Source organism: Malaclemys terrapin, chromosome 1 (assembly GCF_027887155.1).
Source record: "Malaclemys terrapin pileata isolate rMalTer1 chromosome 1, rMalTer1.hap1, whole genome shotgun sequence".
Lineage (NCBI taxonomy): Eukaryota > Metazoa > Chordata > Testudines > Emydidae > Malaclemys > Malaclemys terrapin.
This window is the reverse complement of record NC_071505.1, coordinates 272913734-272939330: the sequence shown is the minus strand read 5'-3', so window position 1 is coordinate 272939330 and position 25597 is coordinate 272913734. Positions and strand designations below refer to the sequence as shown.

General features: G+C 41.3%; 1 protein-coding gene across 2 annotated transcripts in view; it reads left to right on the top strand.

Annotated features, from left to right (window-relative positions):
• IRS2 (insulin receptor substrate 2) overlaps positions 1-21593 on the top strand; it is a 38432-nt gene extending 16839 nt beyond the window's left edge. Inside the window, exons 2-3 of one of the 2 annotated variants that reach the window (XM_054013159.1) lie at positions 8554-8599; positions 19200-21593. In XM_054013159.1, the coding sequence (XP_053869134.1) occupies positions 8554-8599; positions 19200-19227 (74 nt within the window). In that variant the 3' untranslated portion in view covers positions 19228-21593. The remainder of the gene's footprint in view (positions 1-8553; positions 8600-19199) is intronic. The other variant, XM_054013171.1, reaches the window with a different exon arrangement.
• Positions 21594-25597: the final 4004 nt, after the last annotated feature.

Below are 25597 nucleotides of genomic sequence, written 5' to 3'. Positions count from 1 at the left end.
AATGGCTGAGCCATTACAAACATTGACTCTATCTCCCCTTGTAAGTATTCTCACACTTATTATCAAACTGTCTGTACTGGGCTAGCTTGATTATCACTTCAAAAGATTTTTTTCTCTTAATTAATTGGCCTCTCAGAGTTGGTAAGACAACTCCCACCTGTTTATGCTCTCTGTATGTGTGTATATATATCTCCTCAATATATGTTCCATTCTATATGCATCCGAAGAAGTGGGCTGTAGTCCACGAAAGCTTATGCTCTAATAAATTTGTTAGTCTCTAAGGTGCCACAAGTACTCCTGTTCTTCTTTTTGCAAATATTTAACTGACAGTTTTGAACTATTTAAGCCTATATTTGGGCTTATAGAATCAAAATTTGTAACATTTCATGAAGGAGTCTGAGTCAGCAGTGAACTGTCTGAACTTCTTACATAGGCCATGATTTTTTTTTTAATAAAAAATACTTTTAAGTGTTGGGGGCTTTGATTCCTCCTCTTCCCCCCTCTTCCCCTTAAAAGTGTTTCTTCCTATTGAAGTCAATGGGGGAAGTCCTCTTTAAAAACTGATGGAAATCAAGTTTGTTAAAAGCACTTAATATTAGTGCTACCAGGTATCATAGAGAAATGCAGGGAAAAGTTTGTGAATGAATATAAATATGCTGCACTGAAGCAAATACAGTTTCTACAATTATCTTTATGGAGTCATTTATAAACTTATAGTGCCACTACTGTAGTAGCTACACTCAAACAGCATTAAGAACTTTTTTCCAGCATGCAGAAATGAACTGTAGGATGGTAATTTTTTTCCTCTTTGTAGTCACTTATAAAAGGAAATTTGTAATTACAATTTTGTTTGAATCATTAATATCAAATTAAATATCTACCAAAGTAGCTACCGTATATACTCAATCATAAGCCGGTTCGTTTATAAGCCAACCCCACCAAGATGGATAAGTAAAAATGGAAAACTTTTATGGCCCATTCATAAGCCGACCCTATAATTGAGGGGTTAGCAAACTTTGACTCCCGGGCCATGAGGATAAGCCGCTGGTGGGCCGAGATGGTTTGTTTACCTTGAATGTCCACAGGCACAGCAGTAAACCTAAGTAAACAAAGTGTCCCGGTGCGCCAGCTGCTTACCCTGACGGACTGGACAGCAACTGATGGGGAAATTTTTTGGGCGGGAGAAGTTGGTGGTCAGGGGAGTAACCCCTGTAACCACCCCCCACATGACCCCACCCCTAGTCCGGGACCCCCACACTCTACCCATCCCATCCCTTCCCACTTTATCTGGGGAGGGCCAGGGGAGGTTGTCTCTGACCTGGCTGGAGCTGCTCTGGCAGGCTGGGGGGCGCAGCAGGCTGGGCTGGGCAGCACAGCTGCAGGGTGCTCTGGCGGGCAGGGCGGCACGGCCACAGCTGCAGCCTGCCAGCCCCAGAGCTGCAGGTGCTTCGGAGGCTGGGGGGAGAACAGCATGGCCAGAACCGGAGAGACTCTGACTCCGCCTCTTCCCTTCTGGCTCTACTGCCTCTCCGTGCTCCCTCTGTTTGGGGGAGGGGCTGTGTCCCACCTCTGCCTTTCTATACCCGTTCTATACAGTTTGATTCAACACTGCAAGTCTCATTTTAACCTTTGTGGTTGTACATTAGCATGAACACTGTAGTGACAATAAAATGAAAGGTATTTAATATATGGTAATATTATGTCATATGTATGTTGTAAAAATAATGACCATACATTTTATCAGGGGGTCAGAACCGGGTTAAAAGAAGTCAATGTGCCATTGACTTCAGTATAGCGGTAATGTGGCCCTAAAGAAATAAATGGACAAAGTATAACATTTAAATAATTTTATACCTGACTTGGAGTTGGGGGGAAAAAATAGACAAAATCCTGCGGCCTGGAAAAGAGCTGTGAAGGGGCCTAAATGCAGCAAAACTCATGCAGCTTTTGTATATAGGGAGGGGCATGTTGTGGTGAGCCTGTGTAAGGTGTTTCTGTACCCTTGTGCTGTTCCATGGCAGCCTAAACAACACTCATGGGGAGGAGGAGAATGGGCAGAGGCTCAGCAAGGCAGCGGCCGGTGAATCTGAGAGTAGAGCCTAAGGGTATGTCTACACTATCTGCCGAATCGGCAGGTAGCGATTGATCTATTGGGGATCGATTTATCGCGAGTAGTTTAGACACGATAAATCGATCCCTGATCGCTCTCCCGTCAACTGCTGAACTCCAGCTCGGTGAGAGGCGGAAGCAAAGTCGATGGGGGAGCTGCGGCAATCGACCCCGCGCCGCGAGGTAAGTCGAACTAAGATACATCAACTTCAGCCATGCTATTCTCCTGGCTGAAGTTGCGTATCTTAGGTCAATTTCCCTCCCCCTCTCCCCCCCAGTGTAGACCAGGCCTAAGAGCAAGGGCTTGCACACTGCATCAAACATGTTGTTGCAACCTTTAGGCTGCAGTAGTGGCAATGCCAGTGCTCTGTCCCCAAGCTGAGAGAGCAGATTCTGTTTCTCCCACATCTACTCTTTATTACACACAGTTCTTATTCACAATCTGCTCTGGCGTAGCACAGTAATGAAGTTTTGACCCATAGTATTTTTGAAAATCTTTTTTGAATTATCTGCATTTGTCTTGTATTCTTCAAGACTTGGGCATGAATTCCACTTAATGACCTTCTGTAAAAGTGACTACTTCTTTGACTACTTCTTACTAAAGTTCATACAGTTACATATAAAGTGTACTGGTTGTCTCCATAGAATAAGCAGAAGCCTTAGGCCTTGGCTACACTCGCGGATTCAGAGCGCTGCTGCGGCAGTGCTGTGATGCGTGAGTGTAGTCGCGCCGCCAGCGCTGCGAGAGCTCTCTCGCAGCGCTGCAAGTACTCCACCTCTCCAAGGGGAATAGCTTGCAGCGCTGCGAGCGAGAGTGCAGCGCTGCAGGCGCTGATTACACTGGCGCTTTACAGCGCTGCACTTGCTGCACTCGGGGGGGGGGGGGGGGGGGGAGTTCACACCCCTGAGCGCAGCAAGTGCAGCGCTGTGAATTGCCAGTGTAGCCAAGGCCTTAATCTTTTCCTTGCATCCTCTTTCCCCCTCCCCCTGAACATGAATAATTGCTTTTTCTTCAATAGAAGAATAGCTGTATGTTACTATAATATATTCTTATTGTAAAACTAGCTTGAAAAGACAGAGTACTTTCTAAGTATCTTTGACAGTTATTCTTTGCTCATCACATAAGTGATAGAGGTAAGCCTTGTATGCCTTCTTTAAAAAGGTGTGACAGGAACAAGGGCTAGATGAGAAAACAGCTGTTTTTACATTGTTAGGAATGTGAACAGAAGGGCTCTGTGAGAATGACAGTACTGGTGGTTATGCCTTTAGGCACAACTAACAGAGGAGTTTTTTTCTTTTGGTATGCTACAAACCTTTTAGTAAACAAATAAAGGCTAAATAGCTTGATGATTATTTTACTAATATCTTTTCTCCAAGCCATGTTCTTTTATTTGTTGTTCTGTGTTAGTTACATTACTGTTTCAGTTTCTAGATTTGTCTTACTGTTTAAATTGTTTTGCTTTATTTTAAAATACATGCCACATTTGGCAGATTTGAAAAAAGGTTATTGTGGTCATCAGAAAAGTTATAATTCACATTATATATAAACAAAGCAAATTCTTATCCGGAAACAAGACATGAAATATTGTCAGTACATAAAAAGCATTCAAGTAATAAGAGTGATGAATACAATGTAACAATGGTCAGACCAAATTATGTTAAGTGGTTGTCAACTAACAGGAAATACTGGGCCAAATTCTACACTATTTACTCCGTGGAAGTCAATGAGAATATGTGGTATGTAAATCAATGCAGAATTTAGCATAATGAGACTTAAGTATCAGGATGGACCACATACACATATGTCTTCTAATTTTAATCCTAGAGTTATGCTAGACACTTGGGTCAGATGCTATGCACACAGCTGCCTCTGGAACTTTTCATCACGAACATGTGAATTTCTTGTGAACTGTGGGACCTTTCTTATACTCTTCCTTAATTTAAACAGTTTTGCACAGTCTTTTTAAACCATCTAGGACAGGGGTTTTCTGTACTTCTTCATAGCATGGGCTGCATGATTGATAAAGAACATGGGCCATTTCCCCTCCTATTCCTGATTGATGAGGCCATCTCTCATACCATTTGTGGTCACACAACATCCCTATGGAGCTATAGCAATGACTCACTCTCCTGACATTATTTTTCCATTTGCAGTGTTGCTGTAGCCATGTTGGTCCCAGGATATGAGAGAGATAACATGGATGAGGTAATATCTTTTATTGTACCAACTTCTGTTGGTGAGAGAGACAGGCTTTCAAGCTTACACAGAGCTCTTCTTCGGGCCTTAAGCTCAGTGGAGCTCAAAAGCCTGTCTCTTTCACCAGCAGAAATTGGTCCCGCAAAAGATATTGCTTCACCCACCTTGCGTCTCTGTTATTTGTCCCTTCATTTTAATGATGTTTAGCAAATGGAAATAGGGAGAGCTATCACCACGTGACCAGCCAGCTCTCAGTACACCAGGTGTGGGCTATAAATGTAGGAAATTGTGAGCTCTGGGGAACTAACGTATTTGAAGCATATTCATGCATTGTTATGTATGATTTTGAGGAATTTTTTGCACTAGATGGATTTCATCCAAGTTTTCTATCAGTTGTATTTGTAAAAAGTAGGGTGAGCAAGAAGGCATTTCTGTGATCTGTTGCCAGAAATACAGATTGATTTCTTATCTTGGTTGTTGTGGATGACCTGTCCGTCAAGTGGAGGCATCCAGTAGCTGGGCTCAGAATTGCTGTGGCTTCTGTGTAAGGAGACTTGGCCCGCCTCTTGGGGCTCCAGCTTATTCCTCTGTGTATGAACAGGCATCTTGAGACTGCTGCTGATGTATTTTGCTGGGGGAAAGGGGGGGACCAAGAGACAGGGTGGGGTTTCTATACATAAGATGGGAACATTACAAGAGTAACCATTATTCACATTTTTCTTAACAGGTCTTCTTCTGGAAGACAAACCATATTTGGGATACCTGATGGCAGAAAAAAAACTCATGGGCCTGTATTTGGGGCGCATGAATACAGAATACAATTAATGTTAATTAATACAGAATACAATTAATAATTCCGAGCCAACTTTCTGAATGACCAAGTGACCTTAAAATCCTTGGTGGAGCCTAATGTAGGCTTTCTACAAGTGAGACAGCGTTTATTACAGAACTGAATAACGTCTCTTAATTACTTCAGTTTTAGTTAAGTCTTGAATTGTGAATCTAGAGAGAGAGGGTGACTGTAATATCCATTAACTTACCTTTCCTAGTATACTCCTATTTCAGATTTTAGTATATGTACCTGTTTTATTAGCCTGAACAGTATTCTGAGGAACACACTGCTACTGTGTCAGGAATGGATTCTATATAAATGTTCAGTGTCCTTAATTTTGCTCACTTTCACCAGTTATAATAAGATTGGCCAGTTTAAAGGCAAATGTGTCTATTTTTGACTAATAGATTGGTCTGGTGCTTGTTGCATATTTGCATCAGCTGGAGATAGCTAAGTACTTCTGCTTGACCTGGACTGTACTGTGTCTAGTTAGTATATTTGAGGTATTGTATTTGTTCAGTAAATGTGAAATGAAAAAGGATTTGTGTATTCTTTATTGTTCCGCTGCCTGCACTTTTAGTGCATTCTTTTAGATCAGGGGTCGGCAACGTTCAGCACGTGGCTCGCCAGGGTAAGCACCCTGGCGGGCCGGGCCAGTTTTATTTACCTGCTGACGCGTCAGGTTCAGCCGATCGCGGCCCCTACTGGCTGCGGTTCGCCGTCCTGGGCCAATGGGGGCGGCGAGAAGCAGCGTGGGCGAGCGATGTGCTGGCCGCGGCTTCTCGCCGCCCCCATTGGCCCAGAACGGCGAACCGCGGCCAATGGGGGCCGCGATCGGCCGAACCTGATGCATCAGCAGGTAAATAAAACTGGCCTGGCCCGCACGGTGCTTACCCTGGTGAGCCGCGTGCCGAACGTTGCCAACCCCTGTTTTAGATTATATTTCCTGGTCAATGCAATACATAAAGTTTGCAAGGATGTACTGCTCTTAGACCTTTGAGAGAACTTATGCTGTAAAAAATTCTGAGAAACATGTATGTTGCAAGATATCCCCTGCTATATATTTTCAGTGGCTTTTATTCCTCTTTTTTTGTGTGTTCTTGTCGCTATGAGCATTTATAAAACCAAATCCTTGCCTTTATGAGACTTCATCTACTGCTTATTTCCCCACATGAAGTTATAGTCCCTTGATATGACATCCCAATAATTTTCACGGCAACCAGTTGTAGTGCCCCAAACCACTGTGGCAAGGTAGGATGTCTGCAAATGGATCTGTTCTTATAAGAGCTCTGTATTGGGAACTCCCACTGAAGTCTGAGGCCTTGGCTACACTTGCAGCTGTACAGCGCTGTGAGGTAAACCTTCGTATAGCTGAGTAGGGAAAGGTGCTGCAGTCTGTCCACACTGACAGCTGACAGCGCAGTGGTTTGGCCACACTTGCAACATTTGCAGCTGTGTTGGGACCAGTGCATTATGGGAGCTATCCCAACATTCATGTGGCTGCAACGTGCTTTTCAAAATGCGGGGTGGGGTGGGGTGGATTGTGACAGGGAGTGTGGGGGGAGAGAGAGTGCTTTTTGGAGCATGTCAGCTCTCTATTTTGCAAGTTCCGAACTCCCGGCCCCCTGCTCACTCATTTATTCACTCAAAGCAAGCTGCAAACTGTTTGCTTTTCTCTGTAGTATGAGCTTTGAAACAGGCACTTTCGCATTCCTGCAGTTGGTCACAACAATGGAGAGGAATGGCCATTTGACAAGGTAATTAGTACAGCGCTTGTTTACACTCACACCCGTGCCTCGTAGCCACTCCGCTGCAGCTGTTATTCCTCTCGGAGATGTGGAGTACCTGCAGCGGTGTACCCAGGGAGATACAGCGCTGTAAGTGCCCTGCCAGTGTGGACAGGGAGTGAGTTACAGTGCTGGGGGAGGCTTTACGGCGCTGTAACTTGCAAGTGTAGCCAAGGCCTGAGAAAGTTCTTTCTGTGTGCTGAGTGGTTGTGGGATTGGATGTGAACTCTTAAGTAACAAAGATCCTATTTTTATTTGTTTTTATGGATCACGTCCTGCCAATAAAATAAAATGTTAAAAAGAAATAGTTAGTTATATAATCAGATTTGTTGCTAAATAGAATCGTTTTCTCAAAGTGTTGTGTGAGGCATCAGTGGCTCTTATTAAGATACCTGAAACACTGATATCTTACAAGCATGTTTGCTCTGGAGCAAATTACAGTAGCCAAAAAAACAAAACAAAACTAGAAAACCTTTTAAGTACAGAAAGAAACACTTGAAATAGTACATTATATGGCCCCAGAGCTGTATTACGGGCTGTACTTTAGGTAAACATTCACTGACAAATCCTTGTATTTACAGAAGAAAATGCACTATGTTATGGGTTTTGTACTTTAGGACATAAATAATACTAGGTTCTTAAAAGTTAGTAAAATGCCCTCCCCTTTCTTAAATAACATTTAAGTTATGTGAGAGGATTACTTTAGTCAAGTAGGTATTTTCATAGTTAAACAAAGGTTGTTTTTGTTGTTGGTTTTTTTTAAGGAACTGGACTTTTTATGTACTGTAGATCTCACAGCTGAAAACTAGCACATGGAATATTTGCTGTTGATGTTTAAACTGTGATTCCTCACTTGACTCAGACATTATTGCGCCTTGGAGTAGGTAACTTGGCAACTTTATATTCGCATTCCTTAACTACCTTTGTAAAAGTGAAGCTCTGGAGTCTGTTCGGTCTAGCAGAGCTAATGAATATGGGTTTGCTTCACTTTGTCTCTCCAGGAAACTATTAGGTAAGAGGATTCGAGATGCATGCAGTGTAGCTAGGAATAATCTTAATTCCTTCAATCCTGCTTGTGTGCTTTTGCTTGAGATAGTGCACTGTGGATAAGACATTTTTTAAGATTTTAAAGATTGATATTGCATTTCTAAAGTACTTACCAATTTGTTGCCTCTATTTTTAAAGGGTATATCAGTTTGTCATCAGGTGTGACATGTAATGGGTATTTATGGTGTTAATGTGACAACCTTTCAACCCCTAACAAAATAATAGCTGCTGTATACAATACTATTGTATATAAATTTCAGAGGAGTGTCTCATCTGTTGTGGATTCTTCTTGTAAAATCATGAATGATATCGATAAGCAAATTATTGATATTTCTTTAACAAAATATTGCTTTAAATATAAGACCTAAATGCTTGCACACCATTAGACTCCAGAACACTTTTTGTAGCATTATTTTTGAAAAAATACAGTTTTATAGTAGTTGAGGTGGGGGCAGGGAATAAGGGGATCTATATTGTAATTCAGAAATATAAAAAGTACTCATCAGATACACAGTTGCTTTGATTATTAATCTTAAATAAATTCTGATAATATACAATCAATTTTATTTACCTGTTCACAGAAAGAAACAGGAGTAATGCCTACTTGGGAGTTAGGTTGGAGAGCAGGTGAGTAGATGTTTTCAGATATTTTCATGGAGCTCTGAAGCACTGCTGAAAAGTGGCCAATAACCACTGTGTCAAAGTCTTAGTTTCAGTTATAGGTGTGCAACCTTATTGAAGTAGAAATTAATGACATTGCAAACCTGTAAATGAGAATAGAATTTGTCCTCAATTGTTTGGGTCAGGAATGCTTTTTATAAATATAAATATAGAGGACTTTGCGAGCCCCACGGTGCATCTGATGGCAGAAATAAAACTTTAAGGTGAATTCAAACTGAGGATGTACTGTAATGGTCAAGCAAATTGGATACCTAGCATCTGAGGCTAAAATTTGGCTCAGGTCCTCTTTTATGAGTACTTGTGACTAGTGTCTGTCTCCCAATGGTTTAATAATAAGAGTAGAACTTACTAACTTTTGATTTTGAGTGGTGTGGATTAGATTCAACACTTGTAAGGTAAATTTATTAGATGATGACGATGATCTAGGTAAACACACTAAGGTCTGGTCTAACTAAAAAGTTAAGAATTCTCCCATTGGCCTAGCTGCTGGTCTTTGGAAAGGTGGATCACCTGCACTGATTGGAGAACACTCCCTGTCGGCATAGGTAGCCATCTACATTGAAGCACTACAGGGGTCATCTTGACATGGGGAAGAGTATTTTGCAAGAACGCTTAAACATTTGGACAAAGCAGTCTTAATGTGTTTCTTTCTTTTTGTTGTTGTTGTTGCTTCATTGTTTCTATATTTGAAGGTCTCATGAGATAAAACAGTTTACTGAATATTCAATATACGTAGCAAGTACTGAGAACCTATTAGACAGATCAGTAATTGAAACTTATGTGTTAATGATACAGCAAGAAATAAAACATTTAGTTTTCACTTTCTTTTTAATTTCCTTACACTTGGCCTGGGACGCCTGCCTTACAATTTGAGAAACACTGTATTTGAATGAAGTAAATTATGAGATGGTTTAACTGGAGTGGCTGTAGGTAGAAAATGGAATGGGAAGAATTCATGGGCATAATAAACAAAATAGTAAGCTTTGTCCAGACATACTGGAAAACTGTAGATGTTTCCTCCTCTTTTGCACAATGCTGTGGGGCATCTTGCAGACTGTATAATTGATTTTCCAGTAAACTGACAGAAACCTTTTCATTTCAACATATATTGTATGGTTTTGGTGCCTCCATAATTCTGCAAAAAATATTGGCCAATGTACAGAGATTTTCATCCCAAATCTGCAGAATTGTTCAGATATTTACAGTAACCTGGTGGTTCTTTTAGCTTTCCCTTTGTGCACTTTGATTCTAGATCATATACCTTTGAGGAGAGCTTGCAATCCCTTTTTCTGACTCCCTATAGGTAGAATGGAAGTAGAAGAGTATACAAGGACATACAGTGCTATGTCTGTACCTGTCAGCCCTGTAAATAAGGTCTGTCTGCTCAGTTCCCTATAGGCTTTCTTTGATGCTTCTTCCTAGAAACATGGAGTCTGCAATCTCATGCCCAGCTTCTTCTCTCCCTCACTCTTCTATTTTCAATCCCAATCTGAAGAAAATATAAGGACAGAACCAGGGCCGGCTCTGGCTTTTTTGCCATCCTAGGCAAAAAAGCCACCCCCCCTCCCCCCCCAGTGCGGCAGGGGAGGGCGCAGAGCCCGGCCGTGGGCCCGCAATCCCCGACCGGCCGGAGCACCGGGGGGAGGGCGGCGAGCCCAGCCGGGGCTCTCCGCTCTCCCCGGTGTCCAGAGAGCCTGACTGGGGCTCTCCGCTCTCCCCGGTGGCCAGAGAGCCTGACTGGGGCTCTCCGCTCTCCCCGGTGGCCAGAGAGCCTGACTGGGGCTCTCCGCTCTCCCCGGTGGCCAGAGTGCTGGGGGGAGGGTGGTGAGCCCGCCGCGGCTCTTCGCTCTCCCCGACCGGCTGGAGCACCGGGGAGAGGGCGGCAAGCCCGGCTGGGGCTCTCCGCTGTCCCCGGTGGCCAGAGTGCCGGGGGGAGAGTAGAGAGCCCCCGGCGGCCAGAGCGCCGGGGGGAGGGCGGCGAGCCCAGTCGCGGCCCCGCTCTCGGGCCGGAGCGCCCCGCCGTGCTGGCCCCCCTCCAGGCGCCGCCCCAAGCACATGCTTGGTGGGCTGGTGCCTGGAGCCGGCCCTGGACAGAACAGAAAAACGAAGAGAGTACCTCTTCTACCACCCTTTCCTATATGGCTTCTGTGTTTATAGAATTTTGCTTCTTCCCCTCCCTCCCCCCTTCAGTCAACTGGTGAGATGATTTCTACCCTCTTGACACAGAAGGACTTGTGGAAACCAAACTGACAGTCAAATTGAAACCATTTTTCCAGTGTCCCGTTTCTATATCTGCAGCGATAATAAAATCGATTGGTAGCTCGTAAGGTGGGAGGCAAATGCAGTAGTGATGGTCGTTAACCAAGAACCTGACTTCTACTTCTCTCTCTTTTTTTTTTTTTTTTTTTTTTTAATGTCTAAATCCTGTAGAGACAGTGTCTCTTTGGCTGGATGCCATATGTTAATCTTTGTGGTGGCATATTCCTTATATAGTTTCCACCACTGTTTCTTTGTGTTCTGACCCTGTTACATGGTTGTTTCCAGTTCAAGACCAAAGACTTGAAAGATTTTTCTGATGATTTGGTTGCTTTCTGTATGAGAAGTGACTTGATTTTATTCGGTTTCATTTAACATGTTAAGCAGGCATATAGCCAAGCTGCAGGAGAGAGAGGGTGGAAATAACTTTTTGAACAAACTTCATATTGTGCTAAGTAGGCTTGTTTTGCCTAATTTATTACATCCATTCCAAGTTATTTAGTATTGGAAAATAGCAAAATCTCTGAATTTGAGAGGTTTAGTAAGAGAACTTTTTTTTAACTAATCTGGGAAGTACACAGTGTAAGTTTTGCTTATTTTAAATCTATACCTATTTTTTTAATGGATGTGAGAAGAACCTATCAAAGCCCAGCATGTTATCATTAGAATGAATTTATAGCTACTTTTAAAATAATTCTATAATTTATATAGAATTATATTTTAATGCACAGGTGCTCATACTTGTAAGTCTGTGAACTTCTTGACAAATAGATACTGAAATACAGTTTATACCAAACTTAGAACCATATTCTCCAATAACCTAAGCGTAGCACTTACTACATGTGTATTTCCATTGCAGGATCGACCCATTATATTGCAGTAGAAAATTCAAGTGAAAACAATCACTTAGTATTCTCAAAAAAGTTAGGCATGTAAATTTTTGAGTGGAGAAAGTGCAATTTAGTTAAAGAAATTAATGTTTTAAAATTTCCAGTTTGTGTTGAAACAAAAAATTTAAACTAAGACCTAAAATTTGTCCTCAGATACCCGGGTACAACTCTTATTACTTTGGTATCTGTGGGCAGAATTTGGCACTAAGAATCAATTGTAATATGTGTGCATGGCATCAAAGAATATTGGTACCCATCTTAGCCTCTAATGTATAGTGTTCATTACTAAGTGTCTGAAAATAATTGTGGTGCACTTGCAGGTGGTAGCACAGCAACTTTTTCAAGTTATGTGACAATGTGTTTCCCACTTCAGTAGATAGAATCTCTTTTGTTTGTGTTATATTCAAGCAATTAGATTTTTTGTTCTGATTATTGAACCCAAGTGTAACAGTATTATAACACTAATTTTAATGTAAATACCTATATCTACATAAACCCTACTCTGCTTATTTAAAAGTTATATATACAAATTATATATTTTGGTTGCTATAGAGGTCATAGGCTATATTCACACAGTACCCATTTTTTCCTAAATTTAAAAAGTCCATATTTAAATGACATTTTACTGTTTTCTTAATAGAACAACAAACCCCCAAAAGTGTGTTCGTTTGAACAGCCTGCCTCAAATTATGTCCAAACATAACTTGTTTGAACAATAAATATATCACCCCTTTCATAGTTAAATTGTTTTTCCTTTGAAATGTATATGTGTAACAAAAGATTGATAGTAGTTGTGGACACTTTAAATATTTTGTGCTAGGGGAAATAGTTAAACTCTAGTCTTAAACCTTTTCCTTTAATCAGGGGCCAACATTTCTTTTCTTACATGTGTAGTCTCATTAAATCCAACTTGAAAAGACCCCCTACTTAAGTATGTCTAACTATAAGCACATGAGTAGTCCCGTTGAATTCACTACTCAAAGTTAAACATGTTCCTAAGTAACTTGCCGAAGAAGGGCTGGAGGAAGGTCAGGATTTGGCCCCGATCTATATTTCTATGAATTAATATCATGGGGGGAGGAGTGATAAATACTGATCAGAAAATTTAGATATTTGTTTTCATTTTGGTCCTTCCCTTCCTTTGAAATAATGTAACTGTAATACAGGAGGTATGTCCTTAATGTATTGTTGTTTTTTATTTTGTATTACAGTAGTGCCTACAGGTTCCAGTTCAGATCAGGACCCTGATGTGCTAGGCACCGTACAGCCACAGAATATGAGACAGATTCTGTCCCAGAGAGTTTACAGTCTATGGCTTGGATCCTACAAACACACATGTGCTTAACTTTACTATCATGAGGAATTCCAGTGATTTAAATGGGACTATTTGTGGTAGAAAAGTTATTTGTTTGCAACATACCTGACAAGACAGCTGAAGGATAGGATGGGAATTAAAGGCAAGGGAGGTGAAGTGACATGTTGAAGGTCGGACATGAAACCAGTGGCAGAGTTGGGAATAGAACCCAGGTGTTCTAAGTCCCAAGCCATAGTCCTGTTCAATAAATCATACTACCTCTTGAGTTAATTTATATGTTGTAAATTACCAACAATGTGTTTTGTATTTGAGCCACATCAATAACTGTTCATTTGTATGCATATCAGTAGATGAGAATTAAATTTATTTTTAGAAATTTAGACCTAATACACTCTTATTCACTGCTTACTGACTGCAAATTAATAAGCAGATTGAATTTGTTTTAATTGGCAAATCATTATATTTCTATACACATGGTGTTTGATAAGGCGCAATACTGAATTGTTCTCTAGCTAATTTTATTTAAGTATTTATTGTTTTATGCCCTCAAGAGAAGCATTAATGCAATTTGAATGAGTCTTACCTTTGGTAGTTTTGGAAACTGTGATCTTGTAATTGCGGATCTCTTCTTGATGTGCCCCAAAACCATTTGGAGTAAACAATTTAGATAAAGATAGTAGAAATTATATCAGATTTTGTATTTTGATAGATTTTTTTGTGTGGCCCTGGATATAGGGTTTATCAGATACACCTCTACCCCAATATAACGCGACCCGATATAACACGAATTCAGATATAATGCGGTAAAGCAGTGTTCCGGGGGGGGGAGGGGGTGGGCTGCGCACTCCGGTGGATCAAAGTAAGTTCAATTGTAACGCGATTTCACCTATAACATGGTACGATTTTTTGGCTCCTGAGGACAGCGTTATATTGAGGTAGAGGTGTACATACTTCTCCCAAATATTATATTTGTTTAATCCATACATAGCCACACGATGGGTCTGTTAAATATGCATGATTTTTTCCCTCCATGCAACATGCCCTGGTTTGCTTTACTGTCACTGATTATGATTTTTGTTTTGTTTTGTGTTTTCCACTGGAAAACATGCAGCTCCTCCTGCCTGTGTTACTTACGGAGGACCATATCTATGATGCTTTGATTAAGGTGTTTAACATTTTCTCTTTCTGGAGGCAGTCAGGAACCTATCCTGTACCTTGCAAATTTTGGCCAGGAGTAAGCAGAGCTCTTAAACGTGCACCTATCTTTAAGCACCTGTGTAGTCTCATTGCAATATATGGGTGAGGGAGGGATAGCTTAGTGGTTTGAGCATTGGCCTGCTAAACCTAGGATTGTGAGTTCAATCCTGCAGGGGGCCATTTGGGGATTTAGTTGGGAATTGGTCCTGCTTTGAGCAGGGGGTTGGACTAGATGACCTCCTGAGGTCCCTTTCAACCCTGATATTCTATGATTCTAATTCTATAAATGCTGAAATTAAGCACTTAAAGTGCTACTGAATTGGAGCCTATGATCATATACAGGATATTAATGGCCAAAGTTAAATTTAATAGATAGTACTTGTTAGGAACTGGCACCTTTATTTTAAGCAAGCAGGTAAATGGCTTAAATCTGCATCAAGAAGTTTCATGTGGCTCTCATGGCAACACTTGTAGCAGTGATTATTTTTCCTTTCCTCATTAAAAGCCTGATCAAAAGCCTATTGGTGTTAATGGTAACCATTTCACTGACATTACTGAGCTTTGAATCAGGCCTTAAGACCCCAGTTGAACAACATACTTAAGCATGTGCCCAACTTTAAGCATGTAAGTAGACTCATTAGAGTCATGCTTAAGTACCTTGTTGAATCAGGGCCTACAAGCACTTCAGATCGTTGTACAAGTACAGTTTCTTATGGGTCAGATCCCTAAATATGCTTCTAAATAAGCATCCCTAACAGGGGAATCAGATATACTGCTTACTTGCTGTTTGCATTATGATATTCCTTAATACATGTATACTAAATTGTAGTTTACAAAGGTTTCTTAAAAAGTACAAAATAATTTAAAAGCAATATTTTTTTAAATAGTACAAAATCTATACCAGTGATAACTTCTAGCTCTTAATCACAGCAGTTGCTATATTAGATCTGACCACCTAGACCAGCATCTGATGTCTGGAAGCAGCTAGTTCTAGATGCTTCAGAGGAAAATGCAAGAAAACTCATGAACAGTTTTTTGGAATATTCTGCCCAAAGCAGAAGTTTCATCATTGGTGTACATATGTCCTGAAGTATGAGTGTTTATGCTCCTTTGTGTACAAAATTCCTAACTACTGTAACCAGGGATATTCTCCTTATCCATATAGATTGTAGAACAGAGATCGGCAACCTTTGGCACGTGGCCCAGCAGGGAAATCCGCTGGCGGGCCGGGACGGTTTGTTTACCTGCAGCGTCCGCAGGTTCAGCCGATCACGGCTCCCTCCCACTGGCCACGGTTCGCCGTTTCAGGCCAATGGGGGCTGCGGGAACCGGCGGCCAGCACATCCCTCGGCCCGTGCCGCTTCCCGCAGCCCCCATTGGCCTGGAACAGTGAACCACGGCCAGTGGGAGTCGCGATTGGCTGAACCTGCGGACACTGCAGGTAAACAAACCGTCCCAGCCCGCCAGCGGATTTCCCTGATGGGCCGCGTGCCAAAGGTTGCCAATCCCTGCAGTAGACATTTTGAATCCTTTTAAGCTATTGGCCTTAGTTATATTGTTGCCCCTATGAGTAGTAGCCACAATTCAGGCCTGGCAGGATGTTTTCTGCTCAGATAAGAGATCAGTGACACAGAGTCAGGCTATTTTTTAGTGCAGTTTGTTTATTTACAAAGTGTACACACAACACTTCTTGCTTCCCTAAACAACAGTAGGAACAAAACAGCATGCAAGACAGTCTTTTTGCAGAAGCATCTGATCAGGCCCTTGTGCCCTATCCCAAGAAGTGACTCTCTTGACTTTCTCCTCGTAGACCCACACAGACTTGCAACAAAATGCAGCACACTCATGCTGACTGCCTGCACAAAAGTTTTGTTCCAGTCCCCAAGCCCTGATTTTGAAATGTAGGAAACCCCGGGAGCTCCGTACTCTCACCGCCCTAAGCTGCTTGCCACATGGCCCTGGTTGTCAGCCTCCTTGGCTGCAACTGTTTTTACTACACGGAGGAGCATCATATGGGTTCTTAATACACCCATTTACTTTTATTAAATAAGGTCTGTGAACACCTTTGTTTACAAGACCCTGAAGGTGAGCAGTTTCGCGTTGATCATAACGTTTCCTTTTGGCTATGAGTTCCACAGGTTAATTATGCATGATATTAAAAAAATAATTTTTATCTTTCAATTTAAAGTTTTCTTGTTCTTGTATTATATGAGAGTGTAAATAAGAGTTCCTCGCTTAACCTGTATTACCAATCATTAATTTGCATGTCCCTTCTAAAATTTGTAATCCACACCCAGATTGGTCTTCCTCCATAATAAAAACATGTTTGGGTTTTTTTGTTTGTGACTAGAAGCTAGACTGTACTAGGCTTTTTTAAGGTTAGAAGCAGAAGTCAACATTTTTGAATACGGGGGCATAAACTTAGGCTCCAAGTCCATATCTAGGCACCTAAATAAGAAGCCTGACTTTCAAAAGGGCTGAACACTTAGTAGCTCCCATTAATTTCAACAGGTCCCTTTTCTTGGATAAAATTGGTGATAGTAGGTTTCCACAGCATTTTTATCATTCATGCACATGCAAAGATGTCAGCCTTTGATTTTTTGCGTACTTTTGTAACAAGCCGTGGTGTCTGATTAATTAGGAATCAATACAGAGAAAATCCAATTATATAAATACTATATTTAAATTTTTGTTAATTATCTAGGTTTCATGTAAAACATGTTATGCATTGGCTTTGAATTTGGTTTTACATTTATTTTACATGCCAAAATTAATAAATACATCATAAAGTACACTGACAACTACATCCTTGATCTTATGTCCATACGCAGGAAAGCTAACATGGATTTTTGCCTTGGGGATTGCTGGATCCAGGCCTGCGTTTCTGAACAGCTATATAATTGTTCCTTCCTGGCATTGTGCAAGCAAAAAATTTTGCTTTTGGCAAAAAATTTTGCAGTTCACCTTCAAACTACAGATTCCTCTGAGCTTTTGAAACTAAGTGTTGCGGCAAAAATTAAAAAAAAAAAAAAAAAGCACCATAAGGAGTACCTAATGTGAACACAATTTTGCATTCATGATATTGTGCTTCACATACACTATTTTGTTTGCATGTAGAATTTACAAGGTCTCTGATTTCTGTTAATTGTTATATATGCTCAGCTACTATAAATATAACAAGCTAAGAACAATTTATATTTTAAAAAGTGACACATCAAGGACATGTTTGTTTGTTTTTAACAGCCACAATAACAAACCTTCTTAAAGTTGGGAGTTAAGAAATATGACAGGGTTGCTGTATGTGAGTGGTACATATCTTTCATTATTCCTTTATAGTAAAAGAACCTGACACAGTTCAGCTGGATTCTTTAAAACAGCATAAAATAAAATGGGATTTAAAAAATATATAGTATAATTTTGCTTGGCTCTTTGAGGCAGCTATTTAGGCAACAGCCATTCATTCTGTGAAAGGTAAAGGGGAGGGAAAAATGTTTTTGTTTGGGGGTTGGGCAGGTTGGCCATTTTCCTTTTCAGCTACAGAGTTTTTAGTAGGGTTACCATATTTTGTGCCTCCAAATGGAGGACACTCCACGGCCCCCGGCCCCGCCCCCCAGCCCCGCCCACGCCCACGCCCCAACTCCGCCCCCTCCCCAAAGTCTCCGCCCCCTCCCCTGCTTCCCGCGAACATTTAATTCGCGGGAAGCCTGAAGCAGGTAAGGGGGAGTGTAGGGGGAGGAGGCGCGGCCCAGGCTGGCCCCCCGGCGGCTCCAGCCTGGGTCGGCTCGGGTCCTGGGGTGCCGGCCCCGGCCCCCGGCCGACCACCCCCGGCCCGCCCAGTACTGCCGGCCCCCGGCGGCCCGGCGCACCTCCCGGCTCCCGCGGCCCAGCGGACCCCGCAGCCCAGCGGACCCCCCGGCTCCCGGCCCCGCGGGCCCGGACTGGCCCCGCGGCCCAGCGGACCCCCCCGGCTCCCGGCCCCACGGACCTCCCGGCTCCCGGCCCCGCGGGCCCAGACCGGCTCCCGGCCCCGCGGACCGGCCCGGCTCCCGGCCCAGCGGACCCCCCGGCTCCGCGGACCTCCCGGCCCCGGACCGGCCCAGCGCACCCTGCGGCCCAGCGGACCCCCTGGCTCCCGGCCCCACGACCCCGGCCCGGCCCCGCACCGGCCCCGGCCAAAGAGGCCCCGGCCGAGCCCTCCCGATATTCCCGGACATGCCCGGCTTTTGGGGATTTCCCCCCGGACGGGGATTTGAGCCCCCAAAAGCCGGACATGTCCGGGAAAATCCGGACGTATGGTAACCCTAGTTTTTAGGTCTTCATCAGGCACAGTAGATTTCTTAGTAATTGAAATAATTAATTCAGATGATTATCCATTATATACTCAATTATCTTTTGAGAAGACTTGCTCTTTGTACAAAATAGTGTCAGAATAGTCTTGTTTTTCAATGTCTGGAAGTAGACTCCACTAATTAGCTTCCAACTAGATTGAAAACTGTTGTTTCTATATATTTTCTAGAACTTGTACCTTGCTATTAATACAAACCAGTGCTGTTCAGAAGGAGTGGGGGGGAGGGGAGAGGAATTTTTGCTATTTCCTCTCCCATTTTCCTCCCCAAATCACGTTTGATGGCTTGAACAGTTATTATTGGTAGTCATGAAAACAGAATAGTACTAGGTTAGAAAATGTGCCTTATCCCCTTCTCCTCTGTATAATACCATGTGAGGTATGTAAGCATATTTTTTTAGGTAATTCTCATCTAGATGATACTTTTCTTGTCATTAAAGCCTAACATAAAGGTAAAACAATCTCTTGATGGTTTTTAAATCAGTAACTTGATTTGTGCAACATTATTTATTGACTTTTGTTTCATTTTGTTTCCTCCCCCAGAGTGAAGGAGTTAGTTTTATCACCATGACCTCAAACAACAGAGTACAACATTGAAAGAAGCTGCTTGGCTTACGTTTTTTTAAATCGAAGCTGCTTAAGGTTTACTTTATTTTTTGTTTTTGGTCCGAAAGGTTACTTAATTTTCAAAACAGTTATGGACTATACTGGACAACAAATCAGCAAGGAAGGGAGAGCAACCTGCTTCACTCATTTCCTGTCATTGACATCTACAGTCTCATTGTGCTGCTGTTTTGACAGACTTTATTCAAGATATTCTCTAGAAATTCGGAACTTTTCAACCGGCCTCTTGTGGCCAATGCCTTCATTTCCTTTTTCTGCAAAGACGCACTGTATTTATTCTTCAGCATATTAAGGGATTCTGCAAACACCTGCAAAAGCAGTAAAATCTGGTATTTACTGGCATAAATTCAAGCCTACCACAGTACTACCTCAGTTCAAAGTAAAGCTGGATTTGTAATGTTGGTGTATAACAGGACCTCCTTTATCTCTATGCTGAGTATCTCTCAAGAACAGTCTTCAGCCTTACTTAACTTTTTTAAGTATACAGCTGCTGGTTGGTTCTAAATCACTAGCTGCAATGTTTACTTATCAGACAAAGCCCAATGTGGGCACTGAAAAGTCTAAAATGAAATTAAACGTTGTGGATCGAACTTTGATGAAAGATTTCAAATAGTTATAAAGTGTGTAACTGAAGCAACGTAAGTTAAAATAATCAAACTGCATTGGGGGGTATCTCTTTTTACCTTTAACACACTTGTTTAATCCTCTCTAAGTAGGTGTTTATGTAGGTACTTCAAATTGCAAAAGCCTTTTCTGCTATTTACAAATCATACTTGTCAATTAACCCTGATCTTCGCTGCATGTCTCCTAACCAAAAATCCACACAGGCATGCTAGGAATGCAAGGATGATGATAATAAGTATTGGGCAGATTGAAATCTTAATTGTAATATATTACTATGCCATCCTGAAAGTCCTAATATTTGCCTCTTACCAGAAAAGTAGCATTCCAGCTAAAGGCATCATTAAAGGGAAAAATAAAAGTTGCAGTCACTTAGCCGGAGTTCTTTACAAGAATGCTCATGTTTTTAATATTTTCAGTATTCTGAAAATACTAGTGATGTGTGGTGGCTATTATTACAAATGTCACCTACAGTTGTTGCACCAGACTAGCAGAATGTTCTGTCACCTTGTTGCTCCTTCGATAAATTTAATGAAGAGTTAAATTGTTTTCAAGGGTACGTCCCCAGTGCCTGCTCTGGTAGTCATGTAAGTATTACACTAAGTCATTTGAGTTGTGTGTGATTTTTTTTTTTTTTAATTCTCTGTGATAAGTGGAGAACCTATACATCACTATAAACAGAATGCATTATATATATCTCTCTATATTTTTATTTTGAGGAAGACAAGAGTCAATGTCTTACAAATATAATGGCAATGCAAAGTCTTCCTGCTTACATGCTGAACTTTTAGAACACAGGATTGTATTACAAGACAAAGATGAATGTAAATTAATTCCTTTTCCACCCCGCAACACAGGGTGTAATTTTTTTTTCCTGTGTAATTTTCAGGGGTCTCGCAACACAGCAATGCATAGGCTGTACAATATTGGTCTAAGATCAATTTAAATATGCTTATTTGATTTTTTAAAACCCGTTACATGTTTCTAAAATGTTCTAAGTTAGTACTTGTTCAGTTCTGAAACTGAAACAAATACAATTGTTGACATTTGCTCTGTGAACTTCCTGCCCCCTAACAATAGCACTGAATGTGGTACCTGCTGAATGCAATGTTTTAATTTCTACTTTGAAGTATCCCTCTGTACCAATTGTAAAATCATGCCACTATAACAAATGGTTAATATTCATACAGCAACTTAAAAAAAAAACTTGATGATGTACTCAGTTCTCCTCTATCCTGTATATTTCACAAAAGGCATATGCAATATTTACATTCTTGATTTAGTTTACAGAATGGAACCAAAATGTATAAATGTTATGTTTGCTAAAACTTCACAATGTATATTGGGTCTTTGTACATTTTGCCTGACTTACCTTAAATTTAAAATATTTTTTGCTATATAACCTCTATAGTTATTAAGCAGTGTTTTCTTTTTGGGTACGTATTGTTTATGGATATCAAGATGTTAAATATATTTCTTGCTATTGTGATATGACAAAAGACTTAACTTATCTTGCTGTGTCTTCCAATGTACACGCTGTATATAAAGATAAATGTGATGCTGCTGGAGACGAGAATAAATGGAACTAGAGTAGTGTATTGTATTTTAGTCTGTATTGATCATGGATGCTCTCCTTAATAGCCATATGCAATAAAATAATTATTTATTAAAGGAATAAAGTCTTTGAGGGCCTGCTTTCTATAGGGTTTTTATTGGTTATTGGGATGAAACCACTTTATTCTTGTTCCTTTAGGGTGAATCAGGCTTTCTATGAATAAATCTTACTGTTCTACAGACACTCACCTGTCTTTCTGTTAACAGAAATAATAACAATGAAAACCAGTATATGACTTTTATAATTTTTTTTTAGAATTATACAGGTTTGTTTTTTTTTAAATAGTATCTTTTTAAGGAACAAATTTTGCCCTCAGCAGAAGTCTAAGTTAGGGCCCTTAGTTTTTAACTCCTCTTATAACCTGATTAAATTTAGAAACATTTTCAAAGCAATTGAACACATACTAATTTACAAGAAGGGAATGTTTTAACTTTGCATGTAACCCTTGAGCTTTCTGCTAATGCTCAAAGAGCATGAGGCGCACTGGAAGGTGGTGCACTATGGGAACCCCTCCACGTGTTTCCTTTTAGGAGCAGACATACGCTGATTATCCCCTGCCATATCCCTCATGTAGTTGTCTACACATGTGGACAGTGAATGTAAAACATTATCTAGAACTGGTCTGTGTTTGCTGGTTTGCATGCGGGGGCTTTGGAACACAGGAAGAGACCCCCCCCTCCGGAATGGCTGGCAGTACTGGCTGTCCTCCTTGGTTTCTGTTCCCCAGTGTTATGCTGCCAAATAATGGCTCCACTCTACGTAGTCCTTTCTATGTTGTGCAGGCTGCTATGGAGGGAGCAGTCTGAGGGATTGCAACTGGCACTTGTTAGGGGGACGAAGGGAGCATGAGGGATTGGAAAGGTTCCTGCTATCATGATCTGATGCATAAATAGCAAGGGGCTTGTGACAGGACATTCTTGGTTATTTATTATATTACAGTATTGCCTAGAGGAACTGACTGAGATCAGTGCTCCATTGTGCTAGGCACTGTACATATACTTACTGAGAGATTGTCTCCATCCTCAGGAGCATACAAACTAAATATAGACAAGTAAAGGGAGAAAGGAAAAACTTATCCCCATTTTACAGAGGAGAACTGAGGCACAGAGAGGCTGCCTCGCCTTGGGCAAGTCACAATTGAGTGGAACTAGGAATTGAACCTGGATCTTGAGTCTCATTGCAGTGCTTTAACCACAGTATGGGGTGAGAGCTCCAAGGCCCTGGAGCTTCCTGCTTGGATTCAGATTTCTAAAACAATATTCAAACAAGCACCTATCTCTTTGTGCCTTAGATGATTGATATTTTTTATAACTACAAGTCAAACTAGCTGCTTTAAAACCTAGCAGCTAACCCACCAGCATTCCCCAGCAAACCAGAACTCTCCTCCTTGACAAATGTCAGTTCCCAGCTAGCCCCTTCTTCCCTCAAAGTCTAAGTAAACAGAGCATGCCCTGAAAGTCAAATATGGGTTGGTTCACACTAAGGGTGGGAGGAAGGGTCCAAAGCCTGAAGGCCCATTTCAGAGAACATTTCACTGAGAGTTCCCTCTCTTAAACTGAAGAGACTCCAACATGGTGGCAGTATGGCCTGGGGAGTGACAGTCTCTTTCCCCTAAGAAAGCAGGTCCCAAGCCATTTAGAGCTTTATAGGTTAAAATAAATAACACATTACGCTCCATCTGGAAACCACTAGCCAGCTAATGCAGATTCTGGAACACCGGTGTCATGTCCTGGTGAGATAACCACTTATGAAATAGGCCATCGCCTTCTCCATCACCTTAAATATTTAGTTGGCTGAATGTGTAGCCTCAGCTAGAGCATGTTACAACAACCCATTTTTGAGGTGACCAAGTCAGGGATCATAGCCACATCTGTAAGCAAAAGAAATAATCATCCAGCAGCAACTGGAGTTCCAATACAACCCCCAAATGGTGAACAAGAGTTACAAATAGTTATGTGGATTGAGGTTCAGCCAGCTAGTGCTGATCCATATCCCCTCTTCCCCTCAAATGCTGGACCAGGTATTCAGCAGCACTGGCAGAGTCAGGTGAGAGACAGAATAGAGCTGGATTTCATCAGAATACTGTAATTACCACAGCTCATCCTTCTAACCTTTCTAATGATTCCATATGTATGGAACCAAAAGGGAGACAAGATGGAACCCTGTGAAACTCACCATGTCACCATGGCAGCATCCTTGAACAGGAAGAACTACTCCAGACTCTGAGAATGCTCAGCAAGGAAGAAGCAGAGCCATCAAAGAGAAGCCCCTTCCACTTTTATGGAATATGGGTGAGTCAACAATACCTCATGATAAATACTATTGGTAAAATAAAATCAGTATAGACACCCAGGACCAGATTCTCTGCTGTGCTTAGTTTCTGCTGAGAATTCTGGGAATCTGTCAGTGAGCTGGTTATGGCTCCGATTCTCTGACCCAGCTAGTTTAGAGCTGCCTAGGGACCACTCTTAATTACACTATGTGACAACAGTCCCTGAGGGACTACCTGCCAGCTGGGTATAACTGGAGAGAATTGCACTCTAGCCATAAATCTTCTCTGCCTTTCTTCACTCTCAACATTTTCTCTAAGTCGGGGTTTGTGGCTACACCAGCTTCAAACCTACTTCGGGTTCCATTACAGCAGGGATATCCCCAGCTGGGGAGTTACAGCCCGTCTCCACTCCTTTTGAGCTACCTGAGTGGCATGAAGAGAGTATAGCAGTCCTAAGAATCTGACCCATAGTCTTCATCCACTCTAGGCAGCAGGTCACCTAGAAATGCCTCCAGCGCAGATTTTCTTATTCCCAGGTGTGTCCCAACTGTCACAAAGAACTCGTATCAGTTCACAGAAGGATTTTATGCTGCTGCAAGAATTACCTTTTCTTCAGATTTTTCATGGCTGGTGGAGGAGTGTGGGTGGGCTGAAGGTTATTCTCAGTGTATGGATTATTTGTTTGTGTAGGAGCGTTGGCCTAAATTTTCAAAACAAAAGTACTGATTTTTGGATGCCTTGATTTTTTATTTTTTTATTTTTTTGGGGGGTGCCCAACTTGACATTTTACAGTGAATCTGGTTTCTGAAAATCAGACCCTTTCAAGATGTCTCAGCTTGGGCATCCAAGCAATGGAGACAACCAAAATCACTAGCCACTTTTGAAAATACGGGCGGGCCCCTGATCTATTTTTTTTTAAATGATCTGTTTATATACAGTGATTAAACGTGTTTAAAATGGTTTAAAGAATCCAGAGCAAGGGATAGTCATAATTATAAAAATGAAGTAAATATTAAACTGAGTTATGTCTAAAATATGTGAACTCTCACAGTGTCAGCCAAAAATATTGGCTCTTACAAAGAAAAAAAAAAGGGGGGGGGACTAAACATCAGTCTATATTTATATATTTCAAATAGGAGGAGAGAAAGGAATTGGAACCACACACCCTAGAGATCCATAAATACAAATATCAGTGACTCTAGATAAAGGAAAATTATCTTAGTAACAGGATTCACATATTCAGCACAAGTAGGACCCATATGAGCTGCAGATGGTCCGGTGAAATTAAAATCAAACCCTAAGATTCGACACAATGCTTCCAGTGGCCCCTATCTCTGGGCCTACCTCCACTTTTGCTGCCTCACATAAAAATAAACTCCCTTAACACTGTATAAAGATCCTGTATCTAAATCTAGGCTTAGCCTGTGAAACCATTAGAATTACTCCTTTCCTAAGCATTCATTAGTATGGGTGAGCTCAGCAGTTGAAGTGAATGTCCAGTTCTACTGTTCTTACTTTGGCAAAGTTGTGATTGGATGTTTTGCCTGGGTAAGAAGTGCAGGATCAGACCTAGTAACATTATCTATATTTTAATACATCAAGTGTAATTAAGGCCTCCCATAATAAAAATATAAAATAAAAAGTGCAATGAAAAGGAATTTAATACACTCTAAAACCAAAGTACTTTTATTTACAGAGTCTGGTATTACATCAGCAGAGTTAAAGTTAGTTAACACTTGTCCAAATCCTCTTAATTCCTTTTTAAAATAATATTCCCTCCCCAAATGCTGTACTAGCTTTCTTGACAAT